Genomic DNA, 14217 nt, shown 5'->3' with positions numbered 1-14217 from the left:
GTATTTACTACAAATGTACAAGGGAAATGAAATTACATAAGTATGAATAAATCTAAGGGTTCGAGTGTGCGGATTGTCACACTGGGCACCAATGCTAGTAATAGGGATTGTGATATATAACCGATTACGAGACTTCAAAATTAGCTAAAACTTTTGATTGAGATGGTTTTTAACATGGTATCAGAGCTTGACCAAAAGTCACGGGGTCGAATCTCACACACTTAATTCTAAAGTGGAATATTAAGCACCAGGTAACAGGACACTTGTAGTTGCATCTACACTTCAAGCCCAACGAGCATTCATGTAAGGGGGCGTGTTAGAGTATAATTAAAACTGAAGGCGTGAGCAAAATATATCCACATTTCAAGCCCAACGGACATTCGTGTGAAGGGGGCGCCTTAGAGTATAAACCGAATTGCGTGAGTAAAAATATACGATACGATATACAGTTTGATTATATGGATTTCCATGATCTGATATGAATGTTCATGTATCTGATATGGATCCGTAAAATTTGAAACTGGATATACGATTTTCGAAACGATTCCTTTTTTTAATATTATAAAATATATATTAAAATAAAATCATTTAACATCGAGTATATCCATGACTCGGTTTTATTAGACAGTCTTATACATTTTAAGATTTTCTATTTTACTTTTTAAGTCATTAAGAAAAATCATAAAATCACCAACAATGAGTAAACATTGTACAATCAATATTCAATACTATATATATAATTCGGAAATCAATGGATTTCAATGTAATTAAATAAATTTATATAAATTAATTATACTATATTGACCAAGAGAATTGAATGTAAATATTATATAATTTTGGCTGAAGTATAGATTTAGAGAATAACAGAATTTGGTGATTTTTTTTAAAATAAACATGCCCCACGTATGTAAATTAGTATAAAGATGTTAATTATTTAACATACACAAATATATTATATCTATGTTATATTTTGGAAATTATTAAAAGGTAAATAAGTCAAGGTAAATTTCCAAAAAATATAATATTCCATAATTTTGATTTAATGTATGTAAGCCTCTTAAAATTGCATGCCTAGTAGATAAGTAAAAGTAAATCTGTTGGTAGTAAAGTCATCCTTCATTTGAATAGTCAAAGTAACAATCTTGGCAGCGAGCAGGAGTAGTGAAAGTAATAGAAGTAACAACGAAAATAGTGAAATTATCAATATCAATGCAATCGTAGTGAAAATAACAATAATTACATAACAATAATTATTCCATTGTTAAGATTGTCAAAATTTGCACCAATGAGCAACATCTTAATTATTCCATTGTTAATTAAGATATCAACCTTCAACGCAATGTTAAGTTATCAACCTTTACGGTAGGGTGATTAATTATTCCCTTGCATAATTTACATCCACCAAGCTCCGCTTTCCCTGAACAAAAAGCAGATAAAACAAAACGGGTTAATTTTGAGAAGTTACACAACCAGCAAAGCTGTCTAGGCGCATAGTAACACACAAAAAAAAAAAAATCATTATTATTGAAAATAGAAATATATGAAAAACTTACTCCAATGTGGTAGCTCGTGACTAGGCCCCAAGCTGACACAGCAGACGACATCCTCCATACCCCGGAAATACTTCATCTGCGCAAAGAAAGTCTCGACAGGAGCGTCTGGACAATCTTTTTCCTTAGCTTTGAAATTGAGGTGCCAAATCGCAGGGTTGGTTGCCATAGTAGGGCCATGCTCTACAAGCTCATACTTTTTACCTCCGTCCTGTAGATTAATTAAAATATGTGAAACAATCAATAATCTATCATAATCGAAATAAAAAAGCAAAATTAGGATACGAGTACCAATCGGTACGAATAAGAGTGCTACTTATAACAAAGTGCTTGCAGTCTAGTGGTAAACTTGGGTAACCTCAAAGCTTGCAAAGGCAAGAATTGCGAGGTCCCGTGTTCGAACCCACGGATGAGCAATTGCATGCGGTTATCTCGGCGGCCCCAATTGGGTGGTTTACATGGTCCAGGTGGTGACGCCGGAATGCCTGGGCCCGGGTGATTAAAAACCCTCGTCAAAAAAAAAAAAAAAAAAAGTGCTGCTTACCTTGTCGTTAAAGTACTCCAAGGCAGCCTCTGCATTCAAACGACAATTCAATGCTAAATTTTCCCGTGTAAACCTGTCAATAATGAATAAAATACCATTATTTTTCGTAACTAATAACGTAATTCAAATCAATTAAAATCGTTTAAAAAACATACATACCATATTTCTTTACCCTCCTCCTCATCAGACTCAGATTCAGATTCATAGTCGTCATTGTCGTCGTCGTCATCATCGTCACCGTCATCTTCATCGGAATCGTCCCGTCGAGACTTGACAGACAATATCATTTGGTGGGAAGAAAGAAGATGGTGAGAAAGAGGCTTAAGACTCTTGAAGCGCCCTTTGCAAACTCTACACACAATAAATTGTCTCCCTTGATGATACCTATTAACAAAACAAGATGAGTGATTCGACCCGAAATCAGCCAATAAATTTGAATTATACAAGGAAAATAGAACGGAGTAGTAAATACTCGTAATCAAGACGATCGTAAATCACTTGTTCCATCGTCTCTCTAATTTGCTTTATCAAATTTTGATTTCAACCTTAAATCTCTTTCTAATTGCTTATTTATATCTGACTTTTGGTAATTAAATTAAATATTGTCTATTTCCAACCACTAATCAGTTTTGGTACTTTTTCTTTTTAGTTACTGTGTATTATTTATTCATTCACATAACGGAGAATTAAGGGGGTGTTTGGTTCACGCGTGGGTATGGGTTTGGAATCGGGAATCATACCTGAGTGGTATCGGGTTAGAACTTATACCTCATACCTTGTGTTTGGTTCAATTTTGGAGGTATGAGGTTAGAAATCAATTAAAGCTAAAAACTCTTCAAAATACAATATTTTTAATAATAATTTTTATACTATTAAATCATGTAGAGAAAATTTAATCAAATAAATATATAAAATGATTTTTTTACAATTGTTTTTATCACTTTTTAATATTTGTAATTTGATACCATGGGTATCAATCTCATACCCATCCCCCCTCCCTTGGTATGAGAAACCCATACCTCATGGGTTTGAGGTATGGGTATGAAACCTTCAATTTTGTCAACCAAACACATGGTATGGGTTTGGTTCATTCCAAACCCATTCCTCATACCTATATTGGGTGAACCAAACACCCCCTAAGGATGTTAGTGGAGCGGATCTGAGCTAATCGAATGAACCCCATAAATCGCGTGGGAAGTCGCTAATTTGACCATTTACGTATCAATAACCATCAATAAAATGGTCGCTAATTTGACCATTTACGTAACAATATAAAGTCTGAAATCTGTAACTGCTCAATATCAATAAAATATCTCTTCGTTCTACTGGTGGACGTAGCTATCACATCCATAGTGAACTACGTAAATCCATTTGTCTGATTTCCCGTTTGTTTGTTACTACCTTTTATTTATCTTTCTCGCATATGTTATACTCCGTGTAATCACTAGCGTCTCGTCCACTGCAATAATTGTTGTTAATGGTTGCTGTTTCATATCTAAAACCAAACCCCAGTGGCAATTCAATCAACCATCAACAATCCTTTAAATAAACATCGCTTCAATCAATTAACATAACATAACCGCAGAGTCGTGCTTGTCTTTACAAAAACCGGAAATTCTTTATCAGCAAGAAATGCCGGAAAATAAATAAGCACCATTAGCATTTATAGATCATAAAACCATTAGCATACTGCATACATACAAAGCTGAACTAGTATCGGTACTCAATACAACGCAAGGCGGAAGAGAATCAACAATCAGTAGACGAAGAGAAAACTATGATCGTCAAAATGAGCACCAAGATGAGCTGCATCGATAACCTTCGACCCAATTTTAAATTAGAGACCTTTTTAAATTATCAACCTTTCCGGTAGGGTGATGAATTACACCATTGCATAATTCACATCCACCAAGATCCGCTTTCCCTGCACAAAAGCAAATCAAACAAAATGGATTAATTTTATTATATAAAACTAATTCGCAAACGTATAAGTTATAACTAAAGTATGACAGCAATTGCAAGATGGAAAACTTACTCCAATGTGGTAGCTCGTGACTGGGCCCCAAGCTGATGCAACAGTCGACCCTCGAACCCTGCCCATAGTTTCTCATCTGCGCAAAGAAAGTCTCAACTGGAGCGTCTGGACAATCTTTTTCCTTAGCTTTGAAATTAACGTGCCGAAACGAACCGTATCTTGCCATAGCAGGGCCATGCTCTACTAACTCATACCTTTTACCTCCAACCTATAGATTAACCAAAATATGTGAAACAATCTCTAACTGTTAAATCTATAATTTTCGGGAAAAAAACACGAATAGTTTTTTAAATAGAATATATGATGAATAACAAAGCACAAAACTGACAGTAACAAAGCATAAACGAATGGCTGTTTGCTTCGTCCATTTTTTTTATTTTCTTCCCATTTGCTTTGTTGCGATCTCCAAGACGGAACTCTGGCCGTATATTTTACGAATAAGAGTGCTTACCTGCTCGTTTAGGTACTTCAAGGCAGCCTGTGCTTTCAGACGGCTGGATAATGCTAAATTTTCTGATGTAAACCTGACAAATAATGAGTAAAATACCATTATTTTTCGTAACTGATAACGTAATTCAAATCAATTAATATCATTAAAAAAATATACATACCATATTTCTTTTCCCTCCTCGTCATCGGATTCAGATTCATCTTCATCATCGGAATCATCATTATCGGAATTATCATCATCGGAATCTTCACGTCGAGACTCGATGGACAATATCATTTGGTGGGAAGAAAGAAGATGGTGAGAAAGAGTCGTAAGATTCTTGAAGCGCCATTTGCAAACTCTACACACAATCAATTGTCTCCCTTGATCGTACCTAATAACGAAACAAGGTTAGTGATTCGACCCGAAATCAGTCAAAAACATTGAATTATACAATCTGTAAAATAAATGATAAATTTGAATTATACAAAAAAAATAAAATAGAACTGAGTAGTAAATACTCGAGATCATCACGACCGTAAATCACTTGTTCCATCGTCTCTCCAATTTGCTTTATCAAACTTTTGGTTTCAACTATAGGTCTCTCTCTAATTGCTTGATTATGTATTTAGGGTTTTTCTAATCTGATTTTGGTGATTATAATTATTGCCTAATTCCAACTACTAATCAGTTTTGGTAACTTTTTCAAAACAGCTACTAGGACGGGCCCAATAAGAAATATTAGTCCAACAAGAGATTTTTCATTAAAAAAAATAAAAAAAAAAAGTTACTCGTACTTTGCAGTAAGAATTGTGAAAACGTGGCCTAACTGGAAAAAAAATGTGAGTTTTCCTCACTTGGGTCCCACTCCATGTAGTACCATTTACCACGTTCAATTGTTCATGAGATTATTCATGTTACAAATTAGTTCAACATGTATTCATGTATTCATGATACATTGATAATTCATCAGGATCAAGAGTGTAGGTATTTATAGCTTAGATTATAAATGTTGAATATTAAATTAAAATGTCTAATTCTTAAGTTAAAAGCACGTGATTTAGAAATTAAAAGATGAATTATCTAATAATTAAATTTAAATGTTAGTTTTAGAAATTTGGGTTTCGAATGTTGGATTTTCAACTTAATATGTGGTTTTTCAATACAAAATATTAAGTTTTCAGCTTTTTATTACATTTATTACCTTGAAATTTTAAAATAATCAACTAGAGTTTCTTTGTTAGAATCTTATAATTCCCGGCTTTTTAGCTTAAAACCTCAAGTTCTCAAATAAAAATCCAGAATTTTGAACTTAAAACTCAAAGTTGTAAGTTTAAACTAATAGTTTTAAATTTGATCTCTTAAATACTTGAATGGTTGAAGCTACTTGTGCCTGAACTTATATCCGATTTCTCAACTAAAAGTATAACAACAGAATTAAAACATCAAAATTTTTAAAAACAAATTATAATTAATGATGAATAGGCAGGCGTTCATTGTCGGTGCCAAACACCAAATATCAAGTAGCCAACCCACACCTTGTGCATTACAATTTACACATGCTCTTCCATTTGAGCTAGTTAGCTTTTGACAAAAAAACAACTTAAAACCCGAGTTTTTAAGTTAAAATCTCAAGTTATTTGCTTAAAAAAAATCAGAGGTTTAATTTTAATCCGAGTTTTAAAAAAATTGAATCTCAATTTATGACCAACTAAAATACACAAATTTGAAGAACTTAACAAAATTGAATGACAATCAATCTATATATACCTAAACAAAATGCTCATGACACGAAATAGTACGTACACAAAGACACACAATTTGATAAACCTTGATATCGAGTCGAAAATTTAGCTAAATTCACGAAATTGCCCGAAATTCTGAAAATAGCGTTGCATACTCGAGAAATGCAATAATGACCGAAATCTGATTGTAACGAAAACTAAAATACAATAAAGAAAAGGAAGAAGTTACTTACTTTAATGTGTTCAATTAATGTAGCACAAACCTTGTACGTATTGAAAATGGGTAAAACGTCTTCGAATAAGTACGTAGTACTAGTATCGAACATAATGCTGTTTGAGATTACATACAAGAAACAAATACGAAAAAAAAAATTGTGAGAATTGGTGAGAGAGTCAGAGAGAGGAAATGATGAAAGAGTATAAAAACCGTAGCAAAGAGTGATGGTTAGTAGTTTAGTAGGTAGTTGTAATTTGTATTCCCTCTCAAAATTCTAATTAGAGCAATTGGGTTGGGCTTTAAATAAATAGAGAGGTCTTATCATATAAGACCATCTCATTAAACAATTTGTGTTTTCTTACTATTAATTACTCTGTAGAGATGTCGATGGGCCGGCCCGAATGACGGACCAGTCACCCGAACAGCCGAAGTCAATACGCGAGCTTGACTCGACCTAATATAACCCAACCAGAATATTTAATCTTGCATACTGATCATTATCCATGAATAACTTGATGATAATTGACCCAAAAATAACCCAAATCCAAAATGACCCAAACATTTGGAAACTAAAAATTAACTCGGCCCGAAATGACCCGACTAGATTGACCCGTTTGCCAGATATAGGCGGGTATATGTACAAAATTTCCACCCGCCATGGGTGGTGGGGCGGGGGTCAAGCGGGTATGAGCCTGGATCCTTGTACATACCATAGGTGGTGGTGGAGGAGCCAGGCAGGTTATGGGTATTGTTTGGTGGGTATGGATGCACGACCCTGTATCGACGACCACCCAACCACAATTAGGGGGGTTAATGAGACGAGACAGCTCGCGAGCTACTGGAGATCGGCTCGGTCAAAGCTCGGCTCGTGCGAGCTCGGCTTGGGGTCGGGCTTGGGCTCGGCTCGAGAGCTTAACGAGTCAAGCCGAGAAAAGGCTGACTCGACTCGAAAAGCTCGCGAGCGGCCCGAACTTGTGTGATTCCATAAGATATTGCTCATGTTTTATAAAAATATTTTATCATGATTATATTTTTATATCACATATATCAAATGTCTCGCGCTAATTTATCAAATATTTATACATATAACTTTCGAGCCTTGTTATTGAAAATATCAAAGAAAAAAAATATAAAAAATAAACAATTCTATACAGGCTCGAGCTCGCCTTAAAACTCGCAAGCTTTATAACGAGCACATTTTTTTTCAAGCTCGGGTAAGCTCGAGATCGGCTCGAGCTCGAGTTCTGGTTCTTAAGCACAAGCCGAGCAAGGGTAAGCTCGAGATCGGCTCGAGCTCGAGTTCTGGTTCTTGAGCACAAGCCGAGCAAGGCCAAGCTCGGGCTCGGCTCGTCTCGTTTCGTTAACACCCCTAGCCCCAATAACAAAAGTTCTTTTCACGCATTTGATACCACAGATTAACAATCATTGCCCGAAATTTCACTTTGTTTCCAACAGTCACCTTTCCGTATGGAGAAATATTAATCATTTTTTCAACAAATTCTGAATTCTAAATATTCCAAAAAAAACACACATTCCCTACATTTTGATACAAATAAGAATCAGTATATAATGTACACAAGCCGCCCCCAGCTGCGTAAAATTGGGAGGAAAAAAAGAATGTAAAAGAAGAGGCCTGAACAAAATACAAAGATATCATCAACTGCTACAAGCCACACCACATTGCCTACACTTAGAAGAATCAGAACGTATAGATATAGATAGATTGGGCACTAGATTGACGATGGATGACGAGGTGTCTTCTCTTACTCGAAGTGTCTTGTAAGCCGATTTTCCTACTTAGAATTCTCAGCTAATCGATGAACCTCATAAGTCACGTGGGAAGTTGCTAATTTGACCTTCCTCCAAAACATCCTTCCCGTTTACCTTGTAGCCTATTCTTATGCGCATTACCAAGGGTTTCTGAAGAAAGAAAATATTACCTTTAGTTTTTAACCACTATTTGAGTATCAAAAATTTGTATAAACTGCAATTATAGCAGTCTGATTTTTCCACATTGGATTAGCATGAATAAACCAAGGAATCAAAGTAGACTGTGGTGGATAATTAAGAGGTAAAACCATACATACCTTTCCGTGCTGGCTGTTAGTGACGCGTAGACTCTGGACGATGGAGCCATTGCCACTAGCCGGAAGGGTAGTGCTGCTAGCTGGATCTAGATTCAACTGAAGAAACTGTAACCAAAACATCAAATATTATCAAGCTCCGTCAACCTGGTATAGTAGTATACTGGTATGTTCAAGTTTATTTACATTTGTATGTGACCCGAAACAACTAATTTAGGGTTATGTCATATTCTTTTTTAAGTCCATTAAGTCCAATAATACACCTAAAAATGACGCAAAAGTCGTGTTCGTATGTGACCTGGTGATTTTAACTCGACTCAAATAACCCGACACCCGATAACTGAATAGAATAAGCCAAATATGACTCGATAACCGAATTGACTCGAACAAACCCACCTCAAAAATGACTTGGATTTGAAAAGACCCTAATTGGTCAACAAAATGACTAGAAATGACTTATTCGAAGCCCTGTCTACACAAGAAATGGCAAAACCTAAAAAAACATGACCAAGGATAAAAAAGCCCAGATCCTAAGCACCCGACCCAAATGACCAATTTGCCAGGTCTAACAGTCAGTGCAGTTCAAATACCTTTTGAGAAAGAAACTATACACAAAGGCAGGAAGACCAATATTTACGGAGTTCACTATTTCAGATGTTACCTTAGGGACTGCCGCCTGGAAGACGAAATCAGTATATACATTCGCTGATAAGTTAATAAATGTAGCTTTGATAGATGTTGTTTGTGGGTTAGCAGAATTTTTGGAGAAGTCGAAAGTCATTTTCAAGGAGCTGCTCTCAAATGCAACGATGGGCACCAATTGCAGGCCATTGCTCTCTGAGATTGAGAAAAAGGATTAGCATTGCATAAAGAGGTAGCCCACACTCATACACCTTAATATATTACGGAGTATTATATAAAAATTATATGAGACGTTCTCACATGTGAGACCCACTTTTACCATATAGTAAAATGAGGGTACGTAAGTACTTGAGTTGGTCTAACATGTGAGGCTATCTCATACATAAGTCACTGAAATATATGAGCACGGTACCTCTTGTTGGCTGACTGAACGATAAACCATCCAATAAATCCACTACTGGAGTACTTCCACTGGAAGTCACTTGTTTGGGCAACGAAGGAACCGATGACAACCCCTCTAGTGATGCCCCAGAATTTTTGCTTTCTAAGCTCAAAGAGAAAAGGTCGGGATTCTCATTCACTGAACTATTTGCAGCAGGTGAGCTCCCAATTGATAAGAGATCCATCAGGGCATCAGTTCCTGGTTTTTTATTCTGACCAGAACCTTGAAATGAAGAAGAATTAACATTAAGGGTGTGTTTGGATAGCAAAAGTGGAGGGAAAGGAAGGGGAGGGGAAAGGAGGGAAGGGAAAGGGAGAGAAGGGAAGGGGAGGGGAGGGTGAATGAAGTGTGGGAGCTTGGATACAATTTTCCTCCAAATCTTGCCTATTGTGGAAAGATTTTGATTAGGCTTGGATGAGGGAAATTGGATCCCTCCAAATCTCTCCCCCTCCATTTCCCTCCACCCTCATTTCCAATCCAAACAAGGGATTTTAAATTCCCTATTTCCCCTCCCTTTCTTTTCCCTCCAAATCACTCGATCCAAACACACCCTAAAACATTTATGGCAGAAAAACCATTCACCAAAAGTATGAAATGCGCACGGGTAAATCTATCTCCATCAAAATCCTAGCTTTAATTATCCAAGAGCACTGCAAGGGGTTGATGACTTAACTAGAGGTCACAAGTCCCTCAAAATACAGCAGTGCTAATACTCAGATGGTGCAATTCCGGAAAAAGAAGTCCTAAATATATGTAAAAATTGCAATGAGCACCTTAACACATTCTACCAAGGACATAAGGTTATCATCTCATTAGATAAGATTGGTTTAATTTACTCTTGTCTGAGTTATTTTATTTCGCTTTTGTTTTTTGAATTAGAGAAGGGCTTAATGCTGTTGTTTCTCGATATATAAAGAGGGCCCAGGCAAAATGCAAGATTCTTTTCTAAGAACACCTGATAGCGAGATTATTACAGTTAGTGCCATACCAAACATCAAATGTGAGATTTATTTCCAAAGCATACCTGATTGCGTTGGTGCCAGAGAGAGATCACCAAGGAGATCTTGTAGAAAATCTCCACCAGAAGAGCTAGGTGCCGGTATATCATCTGAGCTGAGATCCAGTAAGTCAACCAGAGGCATGGCAGTTGCGGGCTTGGGTACTCCATTTGCAAGATTTACTGATGGGCCATTAGAGCTGGAAACTGCTGCCGGTAAAGACCCGCCTTTTCTTGCACTGTATGTTGCCTCATCTAAAACAGGCATCCTTTCCACCAACGCAGATCTGTAATTATTTCAGCAGCCTTGTTAACTACTCCGTATTTCCCCATAATATTGGAAAAACAAAGGTTAACTGCAACAAAAAAAAAATGGAGAATGATGAGGGATCAGCAAAGACTGATAAATACCTAATGTTTTGATGTCTTTCAATAATTGAATTAAATTCTATAGCTCTTTGCTGCAATTCAAGAAGGATGCTACCTTTGTATTGCACTAAGATCTCTTTTACCCTCCTACACAGAAAAAAAAAATATAATTAAGTAAAAGAACCATAAGTCAAGGATCCTCTGGTGTCGCATATTCTTTGGACACTAATTCTATAGAGTTTCCGGGTAACTTTATTCCTGTTGACCCTAAGACGTGCTATACATCTCCATGGTCCAGAAAATGTTCATATAAGCAAGATTCATAATGCATTAAGGTCTTAGATCAGCCGGCCGGACTATGTACAGAAAGAATGTTTTCGGATAATTCACACTCAGAACCTTAAATGAAGCACCACACTACAGCAAATTCTCACTACATGCATTTAGAAAAGGGTGTCATTTTAGTTTCTCAAGTGAAAGGATTTATGATTCCTGAAAAAAAAAATACTGACCATTTGTGTTAAGCAGTTAATAGTTAAATACACGACCGCAAAGAAAAGGTGAACTCGAGTTTTTGTATAAAAGTTATTCAGATCCTTACAGAAGTACTACATGAAAAACATACTTACTGGGAACAGGCCGGAAATCGAGAAGAAAGCTTCAATAGAGCATTCAAACACATAGCCAGGATGGTAGTATCTGACTGGTGTCGCTTTATAGCAATATCAATGACATCAATAATATCTGACTCTGTTACCTGTTTAGAAACAATATGCATGCAGAAGAAAAAGTATCAAATTAGCACCGTGCCCGCTGAAGGTTAAGGAAAAAAAAAGAGAGAGATAATTGACTACTTACATCTTTTACATACACGTTTTTGAAACTTCTACCATTTGTAAGAGTTTTTCAAAACTCCTACATTTTCTAAACACTCTCCAAAATTTATACCAAAAGTTGGTTTTTTTTTTATTTTATTTTATGTAAAAAGTCATTTTCCGGAGTATCAAATGATAAATCCATGTCTTTTTACCAGCCTAAAACTGGCCTTTGGGGTAGGAAATACAATTATGATTGATACTCACCAAAATGTCGTACTACAACTGGAAACTATTACCTTTTTTGCCAGTTACCAGTACAGTGGTTACTGCAATGGCCATTGACTGGATCACTAGACCAAAAGATAAACTTATAGGAAAAGGAGGTTGCTTCTCTATTTTGATATCAAAAAAGTTGTACTATATTACACAGAAGATACTAGATTAAAAATATAAAGTGCACGTCATCGACTACGTAAGAAATGAGGCCAGGCGTTGAATCCTTTTTCAGGGTTTGCACATATGAGGCAGGCAATAATTAATCCTAGTTGTAAGAACTAAGAAGATGATTATGTGGCCAAATATTAAATTAAATGACTAGTTAATACGAACTTACCGTTACTGGGTCCTCTATGTCCAGCATCCCAACATTGTTGACCAACATATCACCATATTCTCCGATGCACCAAACTGCCACTTTGGTAAGTGTTTCCTGATATATATACATGAATACATGATTCCTTTAAACACAAGGAAATTCCAATACTGATCTGCAGTACAGGTGAATCACAGCTATTAACTGATGTAATAAGACAATACCTGCTCAGTTGAGGCCTGAAATGCTTTGTATAAGGACCTAACCGTGTAGCCGTGGAGATTGATAGCATTACTTATCACAACTATGAGAGTGTGCCACACTTCATCCTTAACATAGTTTCCAGCCTACTAAGCAGAACATAAACATCAGTATATTGATATAAGCAAGAACCCACAAACTTGTATTTATTGCTGAGATTGATGAGGAAGGGGGATAAAATAGGAAGCGTATATAATACTGTAAGTTTTTTTCTTGAATAAGTCTCTTTCGATTAATTAATACTACTTGTATATATCATCCGATTAAGTAACACTGAAGAAACATCAGTAAGATGCATGATGCCTAAATAAGGGTTTCAAGATGCATCCTTAGTTCCAGCCAAATATACTAAACTCCGTTCTACCGCGTACATTACATTTTCAAGATGTGAGGGACATTTTGAAAAATGCAGAGAACCTGGTTGAACAGAGGGAGTTTATTGTTAATGACAGGCAAATGCATACCTCGCAAAGAACCTTCATCATTTGATCAATGTACCAGATCTTCTCCGGCGAAAACCTAAAGAATCAAAACCATTGATCAAATGAAGTAAGAGCATCAAAATGTTGAGATACCAAACCAATGCATTACCAAACAACATTGCATCAAGAAATAAAGAAAGGATTCATTAAATTCCAGTTTCAGGTGAAAGGCAGAAACAATCAGTCACGAAGAAATGCAACTACCCATATTATGAACATTCTTATAAAGAAGTGAGGTTTCTAAGACACTATTTCTAGTTCCTTGTTCATCCTTTAGCAAGATTCTCCCAAATTCATCAATCTAGCTTCACATATTACTGAATGATATGAATTACAGAACGCTGGAAGGAAATTTGTTTATAATTCTGTCCAAACTGTGACCAGGAATTTTCAAGAATCTTTATCAAGAAGCAATATTGAACAGTGAACTAGCGGCCTTTTGCCTTTCTATCCAATTTCACTGGTAACTTTTTTTTTGTCTTGATTATGGAACTTAACTTTCCTGAAAACAGTACCTTAAAGATATTGCTGAACCAACTCGGAAAAAAACAAACACCTCCAAAAAATTTAGTGGTTTCTAAAACACAGAAAGCATTTACATATAGTATAAAAACAGAGTAAAAGTGACAACTTTAATACCGAGTAAAAGTGAGAACTTTAATGGTCGCTTACTTATCAACAATGGAGCAGATTTTGGTGGAAAGATCCTCCTTGAATTCATTGTCACTTACTTCCAAATAATCGATTAGCTCTTTTGTCAGAAGTTTCACATTACTGTCATTGACTAAAAGATAAATAAGTTCAAGAGCCCTTTTCCTGATTGAAGCATCTGAATCCTGGCAAAGAGGTTAGAAGCGTCTTAATGTGATGTAGACACTTGGGGTCGAGATGGTTGAACAGCGCAAAGCAAAAAGAATGATAACCAGAAGTTAGGAAATAATAGGATCCCACTCATGCAGTGATCACACAGCACATGTAGTATTTGCGATGCATTAGAAAAATGGTCACT

The 14217-nt window shown here is 36.0% G+C and overlaps 3 protein-coding genes across 4 annotated transcripts in view; all 3 read right to left on the bottom strand.

The window, feature by feature from the left end:
- Positions 1 to 1180: 1180 nt before the first annotated feature.
- On the bottom strand, positions 1181 to 2669 carry LOC141632550 (uncharacterized). Its single transcript, XM_074445094.1, has 5 exons — positions 2567 to 2669; positions 2254 to 2478; positions 2095 to 2167; positions 1554 to 1761; positions 1181 to 1417 (listed from the first exon to the last, which is right to left on the bottom strand). The coding sequence occupies exons 1-5, from the start codon at positions 2599 to 2601 to the stop codon at positions 1332 to 1334; spliced, it is 627 nt and encodes a 208-aa protein (XP_074301195.1). The 5' UTR covers positions 2602 to 2669; the 3' UTR covers positions 1181 to 1331.
- Positions 2670 to 3634: 965 nt separating this feature from the next.
- LOC141632544 (uncharacterized) lies at positions 3635 to 5207 on the bottom strand. The gene is made up of 5 exons (XM_074445086.1): positions 5081 to 5207; positions 4741 to 4953; positions 4581 to 4653; positions 4130 to 4337; positions 3635 to 4018 (listed from the first exon to the last, which is right to left on the bottom strand). Exons 1-5 carry the CDS (start codon positions 5113 to 5115, stop codon positions 3927 to 3929), a joined length of 621 nt encoding a protein of 206 aa, XP_074301187.1. The 5' UTR covers positions 5116 to 5207; the 3' UTR covers positions 3635 to 3926.
- Positions 5208 to 7962: 2755 nt separating this feature from the next.
- Positions 7963 to 14217, bottom strand: part of LOC141644262 (AP-1 complex subunit gamma-2-like) — a 29194-nt gene continuing 22939 nt past the window's right edge. For both annotated transcript variants that reach the window (XM_074453743.1, XM_074453742.1), the window contains 11 exons: positions 13881 to 14044; positions 13191 to 13245; positions 12690 to 12812; positions 12487 to 12582; positions 11685 to 11812; positions 11098 to 11202; positions 10714 to 10973; positions 9660 to 9911; positions 9267 to 9442; positions 8609 to 8713; positions 7963 to 8441 (listed from right to left, as the gene is read on the bottom strand). In XM_074453743.1, the coding sequence (XP_074309844.1) occupies positions 8346 to 8441; positions 8609 to 8713; positions 9267 to 9442; positions 9660 to 9911; positions 10714 to 10973; positions 11098 to 11202; positions 11685 to 11812; positions 12487 to 12582; positions 12690 to 12812; positions 13191 to 13245; positions 13881 to 14044 (1560 nt within the window). In that variant the 3' untranslated portion in view covers positions 7963 to 8345. The remainder of the gene's footprint in view (positions 8442 to 8608; positions 8714 to 9266; positions 9443 to 9659; positions 9912 to 10713; positions 10974 to 11097; positions 11203 to 11684; positions 11813 to 12486; positions 12583 to 12689; positions 12813 to 13190; positions 13246 to 13880; positions 14045 to 14217) is intronic.

This window comes from Silene latifolia, chromosome 2, assembly GCF_048544455.1.
Source record: "Silene latifolia isolate original U9 population chromosome 2, ASM4854445v1, whole genome shotgun sequence".
NCBI classification, from domain to species: domain Eukaryota; kingdom Viridiplantae; phylum Streptophyta; class Magnoliopsida; order Caryophyllales; family Caryophyllaceae; genus Silene; species Silene latifolia.
This window is presented reverse-complemented; position numbering and strand designations above follow the sequence as displayed.